We start from the raw sequence: 25,199 nt of genomic DNA on the forward strand, positions 1-25,199 counted from the left end.
CACAGGTTATTTATTCCGAAAATTGCACCTCACCCCAATTGGGGCAAAAGAGTTCAATGGCTATGAAATCTCTACCAAGACGGACATACGCCGTCTGTGTAGTGACCGAAACGCCTGTTGGTGTACGGATGTGCACTTGGTTTGGGGCAATCACTACTGTGATTGATTGACTTACCAACATATCATGCTCTTTGCAGCATCAGACGTTTTCAAGTCAATCTACCAACTCCACTTGAAACCAATCACACAGTCGTCCAGGGGCAAGGGCAGCCAGGCTATTGACTAGTTAGGCAAGAAATCGCCACGTGCTTTTGATAAGTTAGGCAAAAAATGAAAAATTAAAATTTGCACAAAATAAAAATTCAAATGTAAAATGATCAAAACCGACTCAGTCGGTGCATTTCATAAAAGTCCATCCAACCAAACGGTTGTAATGGATCAAATGTTCACCGGACCCCGTCTGGGAGAAAGAAATTGTTAATTAACCTGGCTCCACAGCCGGTAAATACACAGATACTCGGCACGCAGGCCGGAAAAAGTAAGTTTTGGCATACAGCCGCTGAATAAAAGAATAAAAAGCAAAGATTGGCATACTGCCGCTGAGTGGTCACTTCTGGCCTGCAGACGGATCCTCCTGGTCCCCCTCCTCCTCACCATCTGAGGGTATCTCCTGTGCTTCACCAGGACCAGGAAGATCAGGCACGGATGGCTCATTGTTGGAGTTGACCTAAGCTTCGAAAGAGGCAGGCTCTGGCTCGCCTTGTTCCCTCAAGTACACCACGAACTCGGCATAGCTGTGCGCTAGTGCCCAGATGCTATAATCCGCGTCTGGGTACAAGGCAGCCCAGGAAATCTTCATACGGGCGTCATTGTCAGCGTCACTCTCAGCAACAAGGCGGTTTTGCTCCGCCTCCAGGGTTGCTGCAAAGTTCTTCTGAGCCTGAGCAGCCTCCTTCTCCAGCTTTTGAACCTTGGCCTTCAGTTTGGTGTTCTCTTCGGAAACACCTTTAAGTGTGCCAAGGTCCGTCTGGGCCTTCTTGAGCGCCTCCACAGCCTTCTTGGCGCTCTCATCCGCCTTCTTCTGGGCCTCCTCCACCGCGTTCTTAGCCGTCTCAGCATCTGACGCCTGCTGTTTGGCCGTCTCCAGATCCGCCTCCAGCTGCTGGATTCTAGACGCCTGTGTCATAATTATTGCTTTAGTTTCAAGTTCATTTACGATAGTCGAGTGTAAAGAAATATTATCAGCGTCTATGGCGGACTTCTTGGCCCTTTTTACCTCTTCCCGTTTGCGGGAATAAGGGCGTTTGAGCCCGTCCACCCGCAGCATGGCCTGCAAACAGTCAGACGGCATAAGTATGGCAGGCGGGATAAGACACTTGGAAAAAATAAAATTGAATTGACAAGTTTCTTACCTCAGCCAGAAGGGATAGAATGCGTTCAAGATTGAACGTCTCTATCCCAGGGATATTGTCCTTATCCCTCTTCCGGACGGCTTCCAGCATGGCCTTGGCATGCTTCTGGACGTCTGGCCAGCGGGGAGATTGATCTGCACCACAATCAATACGTGATGAGTGCGAAACTAAGGAAGCACCTATTTGTTGCCGACCGTCTGAGGATGACGCCTGTTGGGAGTGGCATTTCACCCGTAAAGGCCACCCCAGCTCAAGCGGGGATTCAAAAGGGTTCTTACCTTCAGAGCTGGCCAAGCGGGAACCGCTTGCAGGCGTGGTGAACCCCGCAGTTGCTGATAAGGGGTTGACAAGATCAAGGCACACGCTGCCGCCTACCTTCTCGAGTCGCCCCGATATCCGCATCGTCTTAGCCCCGGCTGAGGCGCCAAAAGTTGATGCAGAGGTGGATTTTTTTATCTTGTTGAGAACAACAGGGTTCTCCTCCCTAGCCCGTTTGAGTTGCTTCTCAAACGACTTTCCAACCTCTCCTCCCTGAAAAAATAACCAAAGTTAAGGATAGCATCCGGGAAAATGATTTTAAAGGATCAACGTATGAAAGGGTCAGGCGTTTGTTACCTTGGCCTTGAGCTCAACCGCAGCTTTCTCCGCAAGATCTTTGTGGATGGTTGCAGAAGACCGTTTAGGAGTTTTCTCCGACTGCAGAATTTTTAGAGCTTCTTCTGCAAAAAGAAAGAAATTGGTCAATATCATAAATCAATTTCGATAGAAAAATACTACAGATGGTATAAACTCAGGCGCATACGTTTTGTAAACATGTGCCCTAGCCCGCAGGCGGCTAGAAAACACTCATCCCTGAACCAGGCGCTCTTGGGGATCCAATTTTTGGGGACTTTTATTGTTTCCCCGGTTGACAGAGTTGCGTCTGTGAGGCCGAAAAAGTTTGCCTCAATTATTTTGTCAAAATCTTCCTCTGGGATCCTGGGAAGAGCGCACTTCCTGCCCAACAAGTCGGGCTTCTTATTGTACAGACGGAATTCATAATTTTCCCGTCTGGTTGGGGCTGACATCAGGTAGAACCTGTGCTTCCAGCCATCGAACTTCGAGACCTTGTTCAAGGTCATCATATATTGCGGCTGCGTGGTTAGAGTGTACCACGCCCTCCAGCCGCCTGGGCTTCTGCTAAGATAGTGCATGCTTGGAAAAGCCTCCCATCCGGGGTTAAGCCCCTGGAACTCGCAGGCGGCAACATACCCCAGAATGTTGGTTAAGCCCCTTGGGGTTAAGTTGCCAGACCCCAAGGCCGTAGCCTCTTAAAATTGCCTTCACTGCCTGGTGAAGGGGGAAGCGGAGTCTAGTTTTGAACGCCGCCTCATAACAGCCAAAATAACTGTTGGCGTTCTGTTTGTCGTCCCCCCAGGCGATGGTTCCATTCTCAGGCGGCACCCGGATCCTATACCCGTCTCCTAGCGGGTGCACTTTCGTAAAGTTCTTTAAGTTTTCTTCCATTTGGATCCGGTCCTTAGAAGAGACGTGGATGCTGAAGGGATCATCCTTTTTGCTCCACTTTTTCCTTTCTTCCTCCTCGCTATCAAGAAGCGGGGGTAAGTCATCACTGCTTTCAGAGGTAGAGGCGGAGTTGTCGCTCTCCGTCTCCTCCTCGCTTTGACCCAAGGGGGCAGAGACGGCCTCGTCGCCGCCTTGGTCACACTCTTCCAAGAAAGAGTCAGCAGGGGTTGAAGGGGCGCGTGGAGGGGATCTCTCCAGAGCCGTCTGGTCTCCCTGACCAGACGTTTCTCCCTCAGGCGTCTGGCCGCCTGAGCCTTCACTTTTGTAATTTGGATCCGTTGCCGTCTGCATTGTCCGAGCCATGGTGTCCTGCACAGACACATAACTGGTCGGAATCCAAGGCAAAGGGTGGTCCCAACACCCCAAGACGGCACTCCCAGTCCTAGACTCAGCCGTCCCTGGTGACTGTCTGTTGGTGATGCATCCATTTATTGCAAGAAATATGTACAAGCGGTAAAAAAAGAAAAGAGCTGAGAGAGACAGAGACGGTACCTTTAGATTTGATATCTGAAGGAAGGTGGGTCCGGCTGGGTCGTCGAAGAACAAACTTTCTTACTCGCGTCTGACTCAAACGGATGACTTCTTCTCTCTTAAAGTTTTAATCTCTAGGAAATTTTTGTAAACGTACAAAATTATGAGGGTAAAACGGCTATATATAGAGGGTAAATTTGAGGACATGTTTTGATCATTTATTACACATTTACTCTTTGATAGAGACATCCTGAGCTTGGAATCCGAGCAGATCCCTACCTAAATTTCCGCACCTTTTTCTCCCTTCAAGTTTCTAACTTGTGCGTCGGAGGCGGAGCACCACCCAACTGGTGTCTCCGTTTGTTTTGCAGGTACAACTCACCCCGGATCAGTCTTCGTGTTGTAACTCTCCCGAGGGACAAACACACCCAAAACACTAACCTTGTGTTAGTTGGGTACACGATGAAAATTTCCAATTTATGTCTCAGCTCAAGAACAAATAAACAAAATATGTGGCAATTGGCTTCATGGAAAATTAATACTCCCTTCGTTTTTAAATACTTGCTCCATTTCTCCATGCACGGAGTTTTAGGAGAAATTGGAGAAAGTAATAAAATATGGAGGTAGTGGGGTAGGTGAAAGAATAAAAAAATTGTAAAAAACAAAAGTAGTGGAGAAAATTGGAAGAGAGAGAATATGAAATTAATAAAATATGATTTATGTTGGGTCCAGCCGGTCCACTAGGTGAGAGAAATGAATCAAATATAGTAAAAACATTCCAAATAAGGAATGAAGTATTTAAAAACGGCCAAAAAAAGAAAGTGGAGCAAGTATTTAAAAACGGAGTGAGTATTATCTTGCACAAATTTCTTTAACTATACGATCTAGCGGTGTCAATTTTGGTTCAATTTCGGGTTGGGTTTATCGGTTTCGGGTTATAACAGGTTGAAATTATTAACGGGTTGGTTTTGAGTCGGTTTAGAAAATTACCGGGTCAGTCCGGTTTGGGTTTTTTTTTTAAATTTTTTTTTATATTGCGGTTTCTATTCGGGTTGGGTCCTAATCGGGTCAAGTTATAATCGATTCGGGTGATAATCAGTTGGGTTGAACCGGATCAGTTTGAAAACGGGTTTAGTCAATTAAAAACGGATTTTGGTTCAAAATAGTATGAGTCCTAACCGGGTCAAGTTGTAATCGGTTCGGGTTATAATCAGTTTAAGTTAAATTGGGTCGGTTTGAAATAGGTTTCGGTTCAAAAAAAATCGGTTGAAACCGGGTCGTTCATTATTGGTTCGGGTCATAATCGGTTTGAATTAAACGCGGTCGGTTTGAAAATAGATTTATCCAATTTGAAGCAAGTTTCAGTTCAAATCATATCGGGTTAACATCGATTCGGATCATTGTAGACTTAGGTTAATCATATAATGGGTAGGAATGGGTCACGATAATCGAGTTAAGTCTTAAATATGTTGGCTTTATTGAGTAGTAGGTTGAAATAGATCAGATCATAAATATATTGGGTTACGGGTTGTAAACGGCTTAGTCATAATGGATTACGGGTTGTAAATGATTTGGTCTCAACGGGTTACGGGTTGTAAACGGTTCAATCTCAACGGCTTACGGGTTGAAAACGGTTCAGTCATAACGAGTTACAGGTTATAAACGGTTCAGTTACAACGGGTTTCAGGCTAGAACGGTTAGGTTTATTGAATTTTAGTCGGGTATAAACAGTTTTCGGTTTAAAATGGGTCGGGTTATTATCGGGTTCTGATGTAATCGGTTCGAGTTGCTTTTGGTTTCGGGTTGTAATGGTTTGGTTTGATAACGGGTCGGGTCATTAATGGTTTGCACAAATTCGGTTCAATTTTAGTTTCAGGTTGGAAAAAATTGAGTCGGGTCGGTTTTCGGTTTTCACAAAATGGGTTTTTAGCGGTTCCGTTTCTTTTTAGCTTAGTTCAAAATAGCTGGGTTTAACGCTGATAGCTCTAATATAGATTTCAATGTAAATAATTAGTGGGTTTCAGTGTAAACAATTCAGTGTAAATAATTCAGTGTAAACTGCTATGTTCCTAGATGACCTTCCTCATCTAGTTGTTATATAATGTTTCTTCGTTTTGTTTAAAAAAAATTAGTGGATATGGACCCGCTAAATAATCAATCATGACCCACTATAATTTGGAGATCTCTTAGGTAGCAAATCAAATACTAATTAGATTTTGTAGTGTTCAACGGGAAATATGATGTCATTGAAAATAAATAAATAAGTGTTTAATTTGATGTTTCATTCATCAATATAATACGAAGTATAACATGAATTGTATTGGCTTCCAGCTAGTGAGTCATACATTATCTAGGGTCTTTGTTTTTAATAACCCTCACATATTTAACGTCGTTGATAACTTAAAAAAGAAATTAAAAATTAAAGTTAAAAATAAAAATAAAAATAAAGGATGCAACTAAATAAGTACAATTACTTGGTATTAAATTTCAAGCTTGGATCTAATTTAAGACTTTACAAGTAGCATAGAATATAGACCTCAAAATCTAAAGCATATAACGCAACTTTTTTTTCAACATAAATACATTCATCAATCTAGCTACTTCGTGTCATATAAGGTTTAATTCAAGGAGTTAAAGGGTAAATGATATCAATTCAAGCCTAGCTAATAAATTCCAATCAAACAAAGGCTAAACAATAACCTACATGAACATGACCAAAAAGCTCTTACATTAAAGTATTGCAACTAAAAGTGAACGGGTTAACATGCATTAAAGCTTAAGAGACAAGTCAAGCTTATGCAAATGATCATGATCTTGTTTAAGACTAGTCTTAAGAACATTGACAGTTTCCTTCCAACAAAGGCCTCCTCCAATATTATTATTTCTATCCAATGGCTGAGAATTCTTGTGATGATGAACACTATCAAAGCGTGCAACACCATGGCCAGGCCCGGCGTTATGACTTGAAGAAGATGATGAGGCCATTGCAAGACGCCTAATCGCTGGTTGCTGATCAATCATAGGAACCCTTGATCCATAAGATGGTTTATGTATCAACGAGTGAGCTTGTATTCCTAGAGGTCTATTAAGATTATGATTGTTGTTGTTGTGTTTATTATAATATAAGCCATAAAGAGGAAGGGCTGAAATATTGCTAGGGTATGATGATGTTAGTGGTCTGTTGCTCTTGTAGAAATGTTGAGGCAGATGATAATTACCGCGTGTTGTCGAAGTAGTCATCATCCGTTGGCCGCGTTTCGCTAGCGTTCTCTCTCTTTTGTGTGCATTTTGATGGCCTCCAAGTGCTTGGGAGCTGTAGAATTTCCTTTGGCAATAGTTGCATGAGAAAGTCCTTGCTTCTCCCACCAATCTCTCAACGTTTGAAATTGGATTTTTATCCTTGTTGAAACCACCGATAAGATCGAGTTTTGGATCATAGTCGTCTTGCTCTTCAAAATCATTGCTGCATAAGCTAAGATCCAAGTTAAAAATAGGATGGTTTTCATTTTTTGCTTTTGTTGAAATTATTTGAGCTTCTTCTTCTTCTTCTTCTTCTTCTTCTATGGAGCATGATGGAGACTGATCATCTGAAATTGGCATGGAGTTTGAAGGTTTAAACAAAGTGCGAGGTTTTTGTTCATTATTATTTGGTACCTCCATCCTTTTCAATATAATTTATTTATTTGCAGCTTATTGGTGTTTATTTGTAAGCTAATTAAGGCTAGTAAATGCTTTTGAGTGATTTAAGTGAAGTATTTGAAATTGGAATATAAGTTACAAACCTAAGGCTAATTACTAGCAAGACTTATGTAATTTAATTGAGAGTGAGAGAATGATGGATGTAGATAGGTAGAAAGGATAAATGGAGAAAGGATCGTCTAAAATTTTGTAAGTGGTTTCATATATAGCTTTAATTTTGATCGAAACATATTACTATCATTATGTTCTTTTCAAGGGACTTGATCACGGGGTGAAGACTTTGTGACCACAGTGGCCAGTGGACATAGGTTTATAAAACACTCATTATTAATTCTATGCATGTAGTACTTTTTTTTTTAAAAAAAAAAAATCTGTTTTTTTTTTTTTTTTTTTTATTCAAATACTTATGGTTGTTAGATTTTATACAGATGGCTAATCTCAATTATAAATTACAAGTATCCATGTCTTAACCTTGAGTGTGCGACACAAACATAATGCTTAGCTTATATGTAATCTGCATAATTTACTTATTTGGTATACATGACATATATATCCTCCTTGTCAGAATACAAAACTTTTTCTAAGTCATAAAATGACCCCACCAAATAATTAGGGGGCGTTTGGTTGGGGGGTTTCAAGAAAGGGAATGAGAATGAATCTGGTGTCGTTTGTTTATCAATTTTTGTTTTGCTTGTATTAATCAAATAATGTGCAAAATGATACTTCGTAATTTAAGATCGCTTAATACACACTCGATCATCTTTTCAAGCCTCAATTTCTTGTAGTAGAACTTAACTATAACTACTTAGCTAGACAGTAGCCATGAACTGAAGGTTTTTATTTTTACTCCGTATATTTAATTCTTTTTTTAATTCTCCATATATATTTTATGAAAAGGAAAATATAGTGTATGTTATTTTTATTTTTATTTTTTTTTTGACGGGAAATATAGTGTATGTTTATTGAATATAACCTTGGGAAGGAAAGGTGTGGATTAAAATTTAGAAGTGGCAAAAACGGTGAATGATAGATGAGACAATCATTTGGAAAAACTAAAATAATGTCCCTTTTATCAAATAAATAGCCACCCCCCTCACATCATATATAATGACATCGGAGGCCTCTTAATACGAGTAATATATGATTTCTATCCCTGTGGACTAGAAAGGACAGGAATGATGAAAAAAAATATATTTTAATTATTTTTATATAAAATTTATCAAATAAAAAAGCCTACCAAAAAACGTTTTTTTCGTATAAAAATAAGTGTGCCCAAATTAGGTACTATATGATTTTATGCATGATTCATTTGGTTGATGTGGCCGGGTACGTATATGTATTTCTATACTGTAAAGAGTGAGAAAACGAGGTTGATTATTCATTGAATTGAAGGGAGCATGCAACCTACTGCCTACTTATGAAAGTACCCCGCACGTACTTGAGTTTGTTGCTACTTTGAAGGTTTTAAGGTAATCAATATCAAGCATTTTCAGGATATATGAGATCCACTGGCCTGTTAGTGAGTGAGGCCCTATATCTATAGTGCTTCTTATCCAAGTTTTTTTAAGAAGAAGAAGAAATGAGATTGGGAATATACTTGTGAGTTGTGACAAACTAAAGGTTGTCAAGTGAAACATTGTGTTTACAGCAAAAGATACATTATTAATTCCTACGATTATTTATCTTCATTATCAATCACAAGTTCACGACTCCTATTCATAGCTTCGATCTTATTACGTCTAAACATACTCAAATATGACTATCTAATATGAGCAAAACGTTCTTAATTATAGAGACTATCAAATGAAGAGAACAATCCAAAAAATATGAAATAAATAAATAAATTTATGGGTCCATCATCAAATTACATTATTGATGGCGGCCCCAAAGTATAATTTAATAGCAAGACCAAGTTGCATTGATAGAGATTTAGGAGGCTGAAAAGAATAATTATTATTTAAGAAATAGGAATCTCTTATTACATCTTGCACTATAGCATGTATTATGATCAATTGTATACATTAACAACTGTTTGGCTTCAAATAAAAAATAGCAACTCTGATATATTAAGAAGCACTATATGTCTATATGGATAATTTATAAAAATTATTTAAAACTTAAAACTCATGCTCATACAAATTAAATTGTATCATTCAAATCCATTGTAAATCCACTTGTGAGTGTCACACATTAGAGAAGGAGGAGAGATGGTTCCACTTTAAAAGGTAGATGAGTTACTCTTACTAGGCTACTATCATTGGTTTTAGTATAGAATCTCCTTGGCTTTGTTTGTGGACCAAACTCTTCTTCTCTTTGTTCAGGTTGCCAGATCCATTTCGTAATATCTCAAAATTTAACATGTATTAATAATAATAATAATAATAATAATATAATAATAAACCTACAAAGTCAATTAATTTACAAGAAATTGGTGGAAGCCGATCGAGATACAAAGAGAAGACATCATCCTTCTCAGCTAATTCCCCCAACGAAGAAAAGGAGAAAGGAAGAAAACCATAGCCAATAGCCCTGCAACGCGCCCCATACTTGTCCCGCTTCCGCCGAGCCGCCGTAGACACAACACGACCAGGAACGAAGTAAGACAACACATACATCAAGGTCTCTATCCCAGGAATAAAGCAACACATCTGCTGGACGAAGAGCCCTGTCGTTTCCTCTACTCAACCCAACGTTAATCTCCTTTCGAGCAGAAATCCCAGACCGAAAACAAATATCAACAAGGGTGTCACGAACAACGTTGTGCCGATTATTAATACCCACCACCCCAGCACAAGACACTATATGATCCCCATAAATATCCCCATCAAAAACCCTTGAGCAAGCAGAACACGATGTTGAAATAGAGAACAAAGGAACACCCAACCTGTAGCAAAGAACACTACGGTAAGTCTTACCATTTATAGTCTAACCCAAACCCGATATCGAGACCGTCCGCAACCAGGCCGAAGAGTGATCCCCCTGCTGGGACTTCCATAAGGCAACCTGACGCCTTATTATTATTATTATTATTATTATTATTATTATTATTATATATCAAAAACAAATACAGTCAGACCTATAAAAAATTAGTGGGAAGCCGAGATACAATTCGGGCCCCCACTCCTCTAGTTATAGAAAAACCTATCCTAGTAAAAAAAATATGAGCAGCAGCACGAGCCCTGATGTCCCGAGTCAATAAGAACTTCTGAATCCGCTTCATCAACGCAACAACCTCCTTGTCTAATTCCCAAGCGAAGAAAATGATGAGAAGGGAAGGAATCTATATCCAATTGTTTTTCTTTGTAAATTGACATCATAATAATAACGTATGTACACTTTCTTTTTGTACCTCGTATATGATATGGACCACCGTTTTGTGGATAGAAAAATAATTGAGTTGTGATGAGTGAGGTATCCAATGTGATAAACTCTTTTATAAATGAATGGCGTCAATAAATTGTCTCAAATATATATGTAGGTATATATGTTATATTATATAGCGTTAATTGTGTGTAGTTTGACTAAAGAATAAAAAGAATAATCAAGCAAATTTCCAATCAAAATAAAAAAAATATAAAAAAAAATAAATAAATAAAAATAAATAAAAAAATTGACAAACGTGTAGTAAGTCTTAGTCCAGTAAAGCAGGCCAATTCTTTACATTTATAATACTGTTTTTACAAATCAAATTTAATTTAAAATAGAGCAAGTGAAAAATATTTTTATACAGTATATAAAGTTGAAAAATTAAAAGTAAGTGTATGTCACTTTATAAAAATGGTAGGTAAGCTTCCACTTTTGAAAAGACGAGGAACATGAAGCTTAGCTTGCCTCTTCCTATCTTGGATCGCATGCATGCATGTTTGCAAGAAATTGACTTATCTTACTTTGGTGTCTGCCTGTATGCACATATATTATATATGCATGCATGTGTATGGTTAATATATCTTCTTAAAAGCTTATTATGGTCGAAATGATAGTTATAGCTAGTTAATAAGTAGGTTGTGTCACCTACAACTTTACTAGCTTATAGCTTTTTTTTAAAAAAAAAATCTCATCATGTACTGTCTCTGTTTCATAGATATATATTTTTTACTTTATTATGTTTGATTCAGTGGAAATGATTGAATTTAAGAAAGAAAAGTGGTAAGAAATTTGAATTTATTTTTGTGAGTAAAGTGGTGATCGTTTGTATAAATACATCTGTGTTGTAAGTATTCTTTAAGGGACAATTTAAACAGGGATATAGAATTAAAATAGGAACCGAGGCCATGAAGATCCATGCATGTGTGATGTGTGGTGGGCAAATTGGCTGGCAAATAGATGGTGAAATTGGCCCTTCTTCCGCTGCTATGTTGGAATATGGCTCGAGAATCAATCGAGGCTTGACATATAAGCTAAGAGAATGAATTACTTGTACTACTATTAAGCAAGAAAGCTTTGCATAGGTCAATATCAACTGGGCATATCTCTCAAACTACTTGAAGTACTGAGATGATTCAAGTTGGAAGTGAAAGCTTGTTTCAAGAGCTTTCCAACAATAGGCCATAAGCTTAATTCCGTTGTGAAACGAGGAAGTTATAATTGTTTTACTACGAGCTATTTGTGTTGACCCAAACAGAGGATGCACGACCGTACAGTTGCAGTTCCAGACGAGCAATAGCTATTGGAATGATTTATCTAGGCTAGCACGTTCGTGCCATATTTGGCACGCCTGTGCCTACCTGATACCCTGTCCAAATCTGGCAAGGGTATAAATACCCATTGAGGGTTATTTTGTTTATTATCCCCAAAATTTAGTGAAACAACACATTTAGAGCTAGAGTTCTTGTTCTTGAAACCCTTGTGCTTTAGAGTGGAAATTAGTGAGAGAGTACTCTACTAAACACTAATTAAAATCAATACAAACATTCTCCTTGTTCTTGGGTGGGTTTTATAGTATTCAAGTAATTGCTTGAAGGATTTTCCCACCTTCCAATTTCTTGGCTCTTTTACTTATATTTCAGTCATCCTATATGCATTGTAAACGTACAACAACTATACATTGAGATGCACTGTAATATATACGAAGTACTACTCTTATATGATATGATGTCCTCTGATATATCATCAACTTTGAACATGATGACTCACCAATATTATACAAAGAGAGAGAGACCTCGATGTGATAGATGGAGTTCTACTTCTGACTTAACCAAATTAAAGTTAGGGAACAAATTAATTAAATCACTGTTTGCTTTGCATGATTGGGGTAAGGAATATAACGTGCACTTATTATTCACTTCTCAACTGGCCTGGAGTACTTCAAACTAAAGAAAACTTTTCATGTCTCCTGCCATCATATGATCACACAGACATAGATAAGATAAGTACAATAAGGTTTCTTCATCTGTTACTCCGTACAATTTTGTTACTCTCTTCGTTTTAAAATAAATAAATAACTAAAATTAAATCAACACTTGTTATGAATTAGTTTGACCATTATGCTTACTAGTAAAAAAATGTTGATCTTATGAAGTGTACATTAATACTTATTAACAATATTTTAGACAATGACATTAGAATTTTATAATATAATAAAAGAAACTATAATCAAAGTTATATAATATAAATGGTTAGCTTCTGTCAATTATCTAATGACAGTGTAAAATGTTTACATTGCACATTTGATAATGAAAATTAACGCTTACTACTGAAAGGTTCTCGTACTTGGTGAACAACATGCATAATATCATATATAGTTACTCATGATCCTTAAGGCGACTTTCCAAGATTTCACTGTCTATATTTCATAAATCACAATCATAGTCTTTGATAACTAGCTAAATTGGGAGAGTTGTGTCAAATTCTACTCCACACATGCTGCTAGAGAAATCGAGCACTAGATACCTTTACCAATCTTAGATGGATTTTCTTGTTTCATTGTCCATTTAGTATTAATTTCACCACATTTTTTTGTTTAAAAGTGGTTCACATAATAGTATTGCTTACTATTAAGTTCGAGTTCGATCATATAATATACCCTAGTAAGAAAAAAAAAAAAAAAACCGACGTATATGTAGTTCTTTACATGGTTTTCTTTCGAACAAACAAGTAGAACTTTACAAGTATTTCAGTATTCAGATTAGAATGATGGGATGATCCCATTCCCAGGACACCTGTTGGAATCCCTCGGATCTTCATGGAAAAAAATTTATCCACAACATTTCCATGCAACCTTAACGCAAACAAAAACCAAAAGGTGAACAACTTCCAACAAAAACACACACAAAGAAATAAGCCCAAAAGAAAACAAAGAACCAACGGCAACTAATTGAAATTTGGTTCCAAAAGACCATTGCTTTCTTCTCGAGTTTGTTCCAGCACTACTAGATCGAGGAGCAACCTGGATCCTTGCATATCACTCACGCTTTGTTTGGATAGCAAAGAAGGAAGGAAAAGAAGGGGAGGGAAAATGAAGGAAGGGAAGGGAAAAGAAAGGGAGGGGGAGGTGAGCTCCATTTTCCCTCCAAATCTCTCCAATTTTGGAGAGATTATGGTTATTAAATAGAGAGGGAAAATGAATCCCTCCCTCTCCTTCCCCTTCCTTCCCCCAATCTTTTACCCAAACAAGAGATTTTGTCCCCCTTCATTTCTCTTCTCTTCTTTTCCTCCCATTTCTTCCTATCCAAACAAAGTGTCAATCAAACAAAAATATATCATCATAAAATGGCAAACTTAGTGGGATGGGACCATATGGCATATTCTATCCTGATATTTCATCATTTCTGTGGTTCAGGAAAATTCTATCTTACAAGCATATTACACCAAATCAGCTGCTGTTAAAATAAACGTACACGAGTTTTTAATCTCATTGTAATTAACTGCCTAAGCATATCTCGTCAAAAATTACACATGCACAAGTATATAGCTATTGACCTTTCAACGTAAGGAAGAATAGAACGACCTTTTGACTTGCAAGGTTCCTTAATTATGTATGCAGTTGGTTACCCATAGCATACACAAATTATACAGTATTAAGAAAAGGTACAATTCTATACCAACACAAGTTCACACAACTTACTATACTGACTTTACATGAAAGGAAACAACAAATGACCCCAACATATGCTGTTATCAATCTCATTAACTTCATTCTTGGTCCTCATGGCATGCATTTTTGCTTTTCCTGTCCCCACAATTCGCAGATGCTAGCTAAGTGGAAGATAAAGAGGATCTTCCATGGGATAAAGCAAGAAATTGTGAACAGTAGCTCCAGATGACAAAGCAGGAAGAAATCCCCCGAGTCTCCACAAAGAATATTCAATCATGTTGCCCTACTTGGTCAGCCAGTATATGAATATGAGGAATGTGCATACAGATGCGACTAGTGACAGTATAATAGTGTCCATCGACCTTTTCCTCTTTATAGAGGCAAGAATTTGATTCACCTACAGCATTGTCACAAATCATAATACAACACATGAGAATGGAGCTAGCTATCAATTAGAGGGATTCAGGGCCCTAAACGGACCCACTACAGTATAACCAATTATGGTGTTTCTTATTGCTATTCTTATGGTCCATTGGTCCAATTCATGTCTAATATTTATGAACCAAGCCTCCATTGTATCAATATCTACCAATATTATGCAAATTTGACATATTAGGGTTACTCTCACTGCACATTGGATTTCATATGATCATAATGTCATGATTTACCAATTGGTTGTTGGTGTAGTGGTGATTGGGACTACACTTGGTAGGGAGGACCCGTGTTCGATCCCCCGCAACAACAATCGGGAGGGGATTGGAACCTAACCACCCAGAACTGATCCCCGAATCCGGATTAGCCCAAAGGGTGAACCGGATGGAACACCAAAAAAAAATAATAATGTCATGATTTGATATAAAAATAAGAGTAGGTTACCATTGATAATAACTTTTTCTGTCGTTACTAAATCCAGTGTCCAATAACATAGGGATACCAATGAGAATTTCCCCAACATATTATCATCCTATTCTCCAACCTCAATTTAGCTTTTGATGCTAGCATAACAATATCACAACATACATCTACATGACTCCATATATTTGAATACTTGAGTAATCTGACAGTTTGCAAGAACGTTATCAAATTACATACCGTTGGAAGACGGCTGCTAACATTACTGATCTTTGAATTGATGCCCCCAAAAGTTGAACGCTGGAGTACTAGTGTGCCAAGGGTAGATTGTGCTTGAGAAATAACAGAATCCATCTGCAAATCAGTGGAATGATTACCAGCGGTATCAAATCAATGAAGCACAGAGGGAAGAGATTTTACCAAAATGAATAGTGGTTCAAAAATTTAAAATACCCAATATTCTAAACTTCTTGGAGCAAGTTCAACCTGTCCATTGTAGGCTGAAAAGTACGCTTTTCCTAAGGTTGCTGGTTTGAATAGTGATGTGCTTAGGACCTTCCTTTTCATCTCACTATCCTCAAGTCAGACAATAATAACTATAACTATGCCATTTTAGACTGTTCCTGCTCTACACAAGATATTCTCAGGCATATATCAATTGAGATAAATTTGAGAGCTCATTTTATAAAGTATTTATTTGATTAATTTGGGCATAACCTGTGAAGAAGTAGAGCAAACAATCGACAATTTCCTTATGGCAGTTTAATGTACGAGGGTGGTGAAACTAAAAGCTCTTCCTGATTAATTTGGGTACAAGATTGAACATTTAAGGACATCTTGTTATCCTACCCCTGGAAAATGTAGCTACATTTGCAAATAAAGATAAAACTTGCATTGAGACAAACTGAATTAAATTAGAGCATAATTGTCAATGAAACAACATTTTAACTACTCGTACATCACAAAGTACAAACATTCCACTAATTCTAATAAATATAGTAATGGGTGACGTGGGCCATTCCTAATTTTGACCATATTGTAATGAAGCATAACAGCTCAGCAAAAAAGTCAATAAAACACTGAATTTCCTACTAGAAGCTTGACCATCAAAGGCTAGTTAAACTTCTAATCCAAATAGATCCCAATCTGAATACATGGCTAATAACCCTTAGATACCAAATGACAAGTCATCTCACCTCCCCTGCCCCCACTACCCACCAAGGCCCCAGGTAGATATATAGTCCAAAACTTATTGGAAAGTATATGCACCACTACACTCTTCATCAAAAATTCATGGCTAAAATGCCAAATTGTTGTCTCTTCAATGGAGTGAGACTTACAACCTTTTTTTATATATAATATTTTTATTTTCTGGAAAAGGCTAATTCATCATCACACATATCACTTAGCCAAGGCCCAAAGGCAAACAAAAACATCATACTGTCAACATATTGCAATTCCATAGAGTATTAGAAACAGTCCTGGCTAATATTTTTCAACCTAAATCTTGCTATGACAACAACAAGATGCTGCCTCCAACGTTGGCCAGTACTATCCAGTATTCACCAATCACATTGACCATAAACATCTTATCAACCAACCAATCAAAGCCTAAATCCCATAAGTGGGGTTGGCTACATGAACCAAAAGTGATTATTCCGTATAGTCATCCACAAAAATCCCCATTCCTTACAATCAAATACCCCATTGGCTCATTCACATGCAAATCTATTTGCTTCATATCCTTCCTAGCTCCTTCCAACCAAGACACCAAGTCATTTTCAGTCTCCCTCTACCTCATAAATATCTTATAATTTTCTAAAATATTGTAACCATGGTATTAAATCTTGGCCGCATCACTACATCACAATTGCATTGTAAGGGAATTTGAGCTTACCCCGACCGATATATTAGGCCGCAACAGCAGCATTCTACCCGCGTTGCTCGCAATTGCAACCGCATCCAAGATTTAAAATCATGGTTGTAATTCTTATTTTACACTATAAAATTTTAAAAGAAACATCAAACATTGTCAATAATATCAATTGACTCCCTCAAGTCCCTCTGTATTAAAAAAATATCCTTCCAATTTCATATAGTTCATTTTAATTGTCCTGCATACCGTTTTCTCTCTATACATTGTAAAAAATTTCTAATTTATTATATTTCTAATTTTGTTTTCTGCTTTTCTAACTCTTTCCAAATCGACTAGGACAAACATTGTGAAATGAAGGTAGTAAACATATTAGTATCTACTTATTGCCATTATCTTCTTGATAACTTTCCAAATAAAAATAAAAGAGAACTTGCTCTTGTCGAAAGTTCTAGTACAAAATTTTATATTTGCATAATACATTCCTTACAGAGTGTGAACTTTTAACATGAATTCAAACCAAGCTTGCAAACTTTCAGTCGAAGTTATGTAGAATAAAAAATAAAGATATGAAGTTGGAGGAGCATGTAATTATGGAGACATGAGCAATGTTAACTTATAAGAACCGGTATATTAATCAATTCTCAAAAAAGGAACATACAGTATGAGGTACCATCGACAATCCAACCAAAATTAGCTAGAAGGATATAATGGGCACCTTTTAGAACAATTACAACATTAGGTTGAGAATACACTGAAATACTGAGCTTTAAATTATAATATGCTCTTATATGGTTGAAAATGACAGCAATCACTAACAATGGAAAATCATAAATGTATAGGAGATAAGCAAAGTAACATATCAGATAGCAACTCCCACAAGGCTAACCCAAGTAAGCCTCTTATCTTCTCTCTTATCCCTTATTCCCCATTCTCAACCAAGGACGGTAAGGTTTTGGCTCAGCGAGAGCGAGGGGGTGGTGGGAGGGGGAGTGGGGAGGGAATTATACATGTGAATTCTTCTTTTTTGTTCTTCTACAGAGGGAAATTTTGCCTCATAAACAATAATTAAAGGTCCACGAACCATGAGGGATTGAGGGGCCCATCAAACTCGAAACTTTCTCTCCTCCTACAACACCTTTAACCAATTAATCTGCCTCATTGTTCCTTCCAAATGAAATAGCTCCAAATATGTAGACTCATATGACCAAGATATACTCCTCTTCCTCAAAGAAGAAGCAATTTTTTGCCATTATAAACATATGTAATCTGCTTGAATATAGTCAAACTTCGATATTACAAATTTTGAGATTAATCGAGGAGGAACCCATGTGGTTTTTGATGTCAAAGTAAACAGCCAGAAAAAGACACATGATATAACACTATAACTCCATTCCATTTGGCTAATGGGTGAGAAAACTAAGAGAAGACAAGTCTTAAACTAACATTTAGCTTAAGACTTGTCATATGTTATCATTTATACCTTTCTAATAAAGAAAACATCTAACATACTTCTTATCATCATATGTTATCATTTATACCTTTCTAATATGGAACTCCAAACAAGGCATAGCTGTTGCATCTCTTGACAAGGCCGACTGAAAGTTGTTTAATAGTTGGCATTTTGTGCTTCTAATAGGTTTTTAATAGTTGCCTTTTTGTTTCTTTTTGTCCAAGTAGCTTCTATAGCCGTAGATATCTTTGCTTGATCAGAATATTACTACAATTTTTATTTTCACCTAAAACTATTGTTTATTGTTTTCATTCTTTGCACTTCTAGTGTTGGTTTTGCTTGAGATCTGTTTAAAATTTAATATTTATAAGGCCATACTGGCAACAACTGACATTCGCTGACAATGACAGTGATATATAAATATGTTTTAGATCAAATTCTATAGGACTTCTGTAATACCCCGTATTTTTTAAGTCGTTTAATAATTATTAAATATGGATTTTCCGATATATTTTATCATACAAAATATTTATATGATAATTTTATATCTATATTTTATGATGATTTTAATTATACGAGCCAAGTCAAAAATTTGTCGTACCCAAATCAAATTCTCAACCGTTAATAAATTGTACCCGATTCAAACGACAAAGTACAAAATTCGCTATTTATATACGAGTTCAACTCATATGTGTAGTACGCTAGTACTACACAAAAATATCTACTTCAAAATATATATATAAATATATATATAAAAAAAAAAAAATTGATGTCGGCAAGAGGGGGGAAAAAACCCACCCACTTGCATGCCCACTTGCCTCCTACAATTAAGAATATGGATGGCATAGTATCAAGTCACTTCTATAAGTAGCCATGACTACCTCACTCCATTTCATCCTCCAAGCTCCCCTTCATACTCCTCTCTACTACTTCCTCTTCTTACTTTCTTCCTCCTACTAGCTTCTTCCTCCTCCATACTCACCTCCTTTTTAGCCTTCATCCGTGGTCTTGGGCTCCTCACGAGCACCCACCTCGGTGCCACCAAACTGCCGCCACTCGACCACCGTCGTGCCGCCACCTCCTTCCTTGTTGTTGTTGACCGTAAGTCCCAATCTATTGCCATACTTCTTGAACTTCTATTATACACTACTATGTCTTACTATTACTACTACTCACGTATTACTACTACTTATTTTGTCACTACTATAATCAATGATAACCATCAACATTCACTACTACTACTACTCTTATTCCACGTACTACTAAAACTACCTTTCCATTTATTATTATTATTATTATTATTATTATTATTATTATTATTATTATTATTATTATTATTATTGATGTTAGTATTTTAGTTGTTGCTGCTGAGTTGCTACTACTACAATTACTACTATCATACTACTACTTACCTACGTATCACTACTACTACTCTTATTATTATTAATAGCATAATTATTATTATTATTATTATTATTATTACGGATAGTTAAAGATTATTTTATAAATACAAGTGTTAATAAATTGGTCATGCACAACAAGTCAAAGTCGGTATTTTAAGTCTTCGTGTCTATAGGTTGAAAAGTATTTGATTAGGATTATTGGTTTGTAATAGGAGGAATTTCGAGTTCGAAATTAGGAGCTCCGTAACTGTGTGCAAAAATTGAGGTACGTAAACGTGGCTAGATCTTTTATAAAGTGGCTTTTATATGCAACGTGATTTACATGTTAAGTGATTTCGAACCATGTTTAAATGATTGTGAAATATCTTTTGGTGAAGCATGTTTAATCGTTTAATCTCAAAATATTTGAATATTTTATATGGTTGATTATAAACTTGTATTGATATTCAAGAAGGAAGTTTTATTGTTTAAATTATCCCGAGTATGAGATATTGAAAAGTTTATTCATCAGGATTTATTCCTTGAATCTTTGGATTTTTAACTCCCACTATGCGGAGTAAGTTGAAGACTATGGACTTTGTATGACCTAGTCTTTCCCCTTGATAGCACTATGTAAAGGAGTTACTAGCTTGGGGGGTGTGCACACTTAGGTGGTAAAATGATTTACGAAAATATGGACTGATCCATCCTATTCGGAATTATCTTTGGAAAGTTGGTTATTTCGGAAATTGGTTCTTCTGACAAGTTTTTATACATGAATTTCTATTCAGGAATGGTTTGGATAAATTATGATTTATTAAAGTTAAATTTCTTCGAAAGCATGTTTAATTAAATTAAATTGATTTTACATGTCTAGCATTTGTATGTACTTAGCATTTGTATGTACTTAGCATTTTGGCTAATACGTATTTGTTTTGTTTTGGCTTGGCCCTACTTATCATTTTGATAAGTAGATAGGTGATGGCGATCGGACAACATGAACTATATGCTGCATTGGGAATGATGGGCGGTGATCACCTAGTTTAATTTAGTATACATAGTATTAGTGGTGTAGCTACTTTGAAAGTGTATCAAACTATTATTATTACTATTATTATTAATGAAAGATAAGTACTGTTTTTCCGCTGCAAAACTCTGTTAAGCCTTACGTAATCACGTGGCGGTAATACTCCCATGTTACTCTCTAAACTTGAATTATTATGGTTAATATTAGAGAGTAATTTGGGGGTGTTACAACTTCCATAAGACCAGTGTTGCTTTATAGTACTGCTTTATAGTACTGAAGGAGTGAACTAGTGAAGGTTACTCAAATGTGCATGTTAAGATGGATGTGTAGGAGCACTCTAAGAGATAGAATCAAAAGAAGAAAAAACATTATTTGCAAGAAAGTGGGTGTAGCAGGCATTTTTGACAAAATAAGGGAAAATTGCCTTCATTGGTTCAGAGAGTAAGACAAAGGCCCAAGGGTGCACTGGTACAAAGAGTGGAAGAGTGGGATCATGGAGTGCTTAAACGACGTAAAGGGAGACCGAAAATGACTTGGTTGGAAGGAGTTAGGAAGGATATGAATCAAATGGATTTGCATGAGAATGATGTGTTTGAACGTAAGGGATGAAAGAGGAAGATTTTTGTTGATGAATATACTAAATAATCACTTTTGGTTCAATAGAATACTGATGGTTCATCCTAAGTACCAAGCACAACACAACCTACAGGAATTTCATTGAATATTAGTTTAGGCAGATTGAAAACTTCCCACTTTCTGCTATAGGTTTACAGCAGCCAAACTCGCTGCCGTAAACCATTTATAGATATGCTATAGCAACAGCTCTATCACTTACTGTAAAAGATATATTTTTCTATAGTAGTTTCAAATACTGATGTAAAAATCAGAACCTTTTAGTAGCGCTACATAACTACAGCAACTATGGAACTGCTATTTACGATGATTTCTGTAGTAGTGACCATAAGGGACAACGGATAACAAATCCAATTCAACTCTCCATCGGTAGAATTGAAGGTTTAAGTAATGATAATAATGAAATATTAGTCTAATACCTGCCCTGTGTTCCTGCTGATAGTTGCATGCTCCTTTAGCAGAGATTGCTCCACTGAATTTCCTCCTTCTTCTAAGTCTAGCCTGCTACGATCAAATTCCCTGAAGTCTTGTAGCAGTGAAGCGTGTTCTTGCTTAGCTCTAAGGCTGGACCGAAGCCGATAAAACTCCTGCACTTCAACCATGTCAAACATTAGGTTAGATCTCAACAATCAACCAGGCATCAAGCTACTACAAATAACGCAACAGTTACTCAGGATGAAGAAAAAGATTAAGCATTACTGCAAAGTGAGTAAACAGAAGAAATCATTACTGCTTGTGCAATAGTTTGAAATCATTAACAATACAGATTAGAATCACTAAACTTAATGATATACAGCATGGAATCAAATTCAGCATCTCTAGTACCCATCATCCATGTAAACGTAACATCTGTCTCTACAGAATAATGTTCTTTTCAATATTAGTAACTTTACAGAATAAATTGTGAAAACATCTGAAATGTGCCCTCCAAACTCCCTCGACAGCGTATACATTTCAAAATAATATTACTCACTTCTTTTTCAGATACAAAAGGATGTATGAGCTCATAATTCTAACCAGGAGCTAGTCCCTAGATCGTTGTGCAAGGTACAAAGCATTCAATCATTATTCACCTTAGACAAGGATAATTTTAGGCATTGAGCCCAATAATTTAGCTTCTTCAATTGAAGTAACAACCTTCAATATGGTCTTAAGAATTGATTAAGCAAGAAAAACTGCCATGATTTACAGAATAAGTAGGTTTCTCTAAGTTGAGAATTAACGTGTACACAGACATATATATATACGACCCCACTTATGGGATTAAGGCTTTGATTGATTGATTGGCAGAAATATATCTAAAGAATACAAATTTGCCCCTAAATGTTACTATCTTCTTTGTTCCCCAAACCTTTACATTTGACATTTATAAAAAAAAAATAATAGGAACAACACAAAACACACATAGAGTAATGAAAATTTGAACACTCTCATCAAGTCTCTGAAGAGATGAAATGAATATGCAACATAACACACCTGAGTTAAATCTTGAAGGATCTCTTGGTGTCTGGTTAAGGTGTGAGAAACCATCTCGGAGCCTCCAGATGACACCCATGCTCGCATCTGATTGTTAACAAGATCAAGTTGCTTTAATAGTTGTTCTATTCCAGACTCAAGATTGTTATCTGTTGTTTCAACTTTTGTAGCAACCAGTTTGCGGTATGAATTCATCTGCTCATCCAGCTGCGCTTCAAGTTTCCGAGCCTAAATTGTGGAAGTATGACATATCAAGTATTAAGAATAACTGAATTATGCAACACCCCCTTGGGAATGAAGGAGACAATCAGGAAAAGAACATTGGATTATGTAATGAATGAATGTCATTTTAATTAGCATAAACAAAAGGAATTGTAAGTTGGAAATTCTACAGCTTCAAGTATCAATTAGCAATCCAAAAACGAATTGACATGATTTGATCAAGAATCATCCTTCAACCATAACTTACATTAAATCTGATTCCCAACAACAATCAGTGATTAATTCCTAACCCTAAAACATGTCAATTGGTATAACCCTAGCAGTAAAGCACCATCACAGATTCAATTTTCAACTGTAATGAATTCCCAAATTTAACTCGAAATTAGCGAACCATTAAAAAAAAAAAAGCAAACCTGTTTTCTGAGGGCGTCCCAGGAGCTAGGGACATCCATGATGGCAATCCAGATCAGGACTCAGGAGAGAAGTTGGATCGTCGGTCACTCACAAACTAAACAAGGAGAAAAGGGGTTTGTTAATTGTTTTTGGTTATTACCATCAAAATAATAACTTACGAGTATTAATTGTATTTTAATTATTCAATTTTCTTCCCACTTGTTTACGTCAAGTGCGTTTGACGCAACTGCACCCAGGCCATTCATATCACAATTCACAAAGATTAACCACTTCATTGCTATTTTTAGCTACCCGCTCATTGCCCACTTCCCATTAACCAACTCTACCATTACGGGGCGTTTGGAATGTGGGAATGGGATTGGGAAATATAACCATATTTTGTTTGGGTAGTGGATGGGAATAGATGGGGAATAATAACATAAAATACAAAATTACCCTTACTAATCTTTCTTCTCCATTTTTTTTTCAAAACTACCCTTACTATTCTTTTATTCCTAATCTCATTCCCTTCTTTAATCTCAATTCCATCTCAAACAAGAGACTTTGTTTTATTTGGGATTAAAATTCTCATTCTCACCCTCAATTCCCATTTACCAAACACCCCCTTAGAGTATTAGACATTTACTTCGTTTAACATTGCTATGATTTTCTGGTTTTTGATTTTTTGTTTTCAAAAGTATATTTATATGTCACATAATGAATCAAAAATTATTTAGACTTTTTAAAATCATGATAATTTTGAAAACTAACAACAGCAAAGCGGAAACACCTTTTTCTTGTTTCCTGTTTTTGGTTTGTAATTTTCAAAAAAACAAAAAACTAAAAACCAAAAATGATGTCAAACAAGCCCTTAAATTTAAATTAATTACTTTACTTTTTTTTTTACCTAAAGCACAGAGTATATATATTTCTTGCCACGAAAAATAATCTTTGAATTACTATAATAGGCAGTTATGGGTGGTTTGAAAAAAAAGAAGAAATGGCTTTGTTTTTTTAATTTTAAAATGTATAGAAGTGTAGTTATGGTTTTATCATTACCTTTCGAGTTGCATAATAGGTCTTGCTTCCTTAAATTGAGTTTGTTGTCACTATGCTTTCGTGATTCCGTATGTACTTATGCAATATGTAGCATCAATAGCGCACTTTCTCTTCTCTTGCTTAAGGAAAGTGTATCACTGGGGATTCTACTCTTAATAAAATAATATAAACTTTAATTCGGGAACGGGGGAATTCTCCATTTAGAAAGGAGGCTGGAAGAATGGGAGGACCTAAGCCGATAATTTTAAAAACTGTTGGTCAAATATTGAATGAAGGCGAATTCCTCGCCGGAAGGTGGGGGGGACGAGATCCTGGGCGGGGGATCCCCCCATCATGATGGACTAATTGTTGGAAGGACTTCATTCAATATTCAAGAGTCAACTTACTTTCTTTCAGCTTTCCCCCGTGTGGATATCGAGCGTAGCAAATGTTTTGACTCAAGTTAGTCAACATTTATTTTCAAATCAACAGCCACAATATTTATTTTTTTAAAAAAATCTTCTTCTCTCTCCTCTTTTCTCAAGTTTGCCACCCAAACCCATCCACTACATTCTTTTTCATGAGCGCTTCCTCTTTTCATCTTCTCTCTCCTCTTTCTCATTCCTCTTTTCATTTTCTCCAATTAGGCAATCAGCCCACCCAAACAAA

General features: G+C 36.7%; 2 protein-coding genes and 1 long non-coding RNA gene across 3 annotated transcripts; 1 reads left to right on the forward strand and 2 right to left on the reverse strand.

Moving 5' to 3' along the window:
• Positions 1-5,764: 5,764 nt before the first annotated feature.
• LOC110684962 (zinc finger protein 3-like) lies at positions 5,765-7,669 on the reverse strand. Its single transcript, XM_021861410.1, has one exon. The coding sequence runs from the start codon at positions 7,107-7,109 to the stop codon at positions 6,219-6,221; it is 891 nt and encodes a 296-aa protein (XP_021717102.1). The 5' UTR covers positions 7,110-7,669; the 3' UTR covers positions 5,765-6,218.
• A 6,252-nt stretch (positions 7,670-13,921) lies between these two features.
• On the reverse strand, positions 13,922-23,669 carry LOC110684965 (Golgi SNAP receptor complex member 1-1-like). The gene is made up of 5 exons (XM_021861412.1): positions 23,513-23,669; positions 22,878-23,105; positions 21,821-21,988; positions 15,274-15,387; positions 13,922-14,578 (listed from the first exon to the last, which is right to left on the reverse strand). Exons 1-5 carry the CDS (start codon positions 23,549-23,551, stop codon positions 14,465-14,467), a joined length of 663 nt encoding a protein of 220 aa, XP_021717104.1. The 5' UTR covers positions 23,552-23,669; the 3' UTR covers positions 13,922-14,464.
• On the forward strand, positions 18,308-21,559 carry LOC110684966. The gene is made up of 3 exons (XR_002503894.1): positions 18,308-19,460; positions 19,975-20,027; positions 20,716-21,559. It is a non-coding gene; the product is annotated as an uncharacterized LOC110684966 (long non-coding RNA).
• Positions 23,670-25,199: the final 1,530 nt, after the last annotated feature.

Source organism: Chenopodium quinoa, unplaced genomic scaffold, assembly GCF_001683475.1.
Source record: "Chenopodium quinoa cultivar QQ74 unplaced genomic scaffold, ASM168347v1, whole genome shotgun sequence".
Classification (NCBI taxonomy): domain Eukaryota; kingdom Viridiplantae; phylum Streptophyta; class Magnoliopsida; order Caryophyllales; family Amaranthaceae; genus Chenopodium; species Chenopodium quinoa.

What these genes read in the sequence shown, in the direction of transcription:
- LOC110684962 (XM_021861410.1), bottom strand. Translation starts at nt 7,109, where the DNA reads ATGGAGGTACCAAATAATAATGAACAAAAACCTCGCACTTTGTTTAAA.
- LOC110684965 (XM_021861412.1), bottom strand. Translation starts at nt 23,551, where the DNA reads ATGGATGTCCCTAGCTCCTGGGACGCCCTCAGAAAACAG. An exon ending in TCCTTCAAGATTTAACTCAG is followed by an intron (nt 21,989 to 22,877) that starts GTGTGTTATGTT and finishes GTTGAAGTGCAG; the next exon opens with GAGTTTTATCGGCTTCGGTC. An exon ending in TTAGCAGCCGTCTTCCAACG is followed by an intron (nt 14,579 to 15,273) that starts GTATGTAATTTG and finishes ACAATGCTGTAG; the next exon opens with GTGAATCAAATTCTTGCCTC.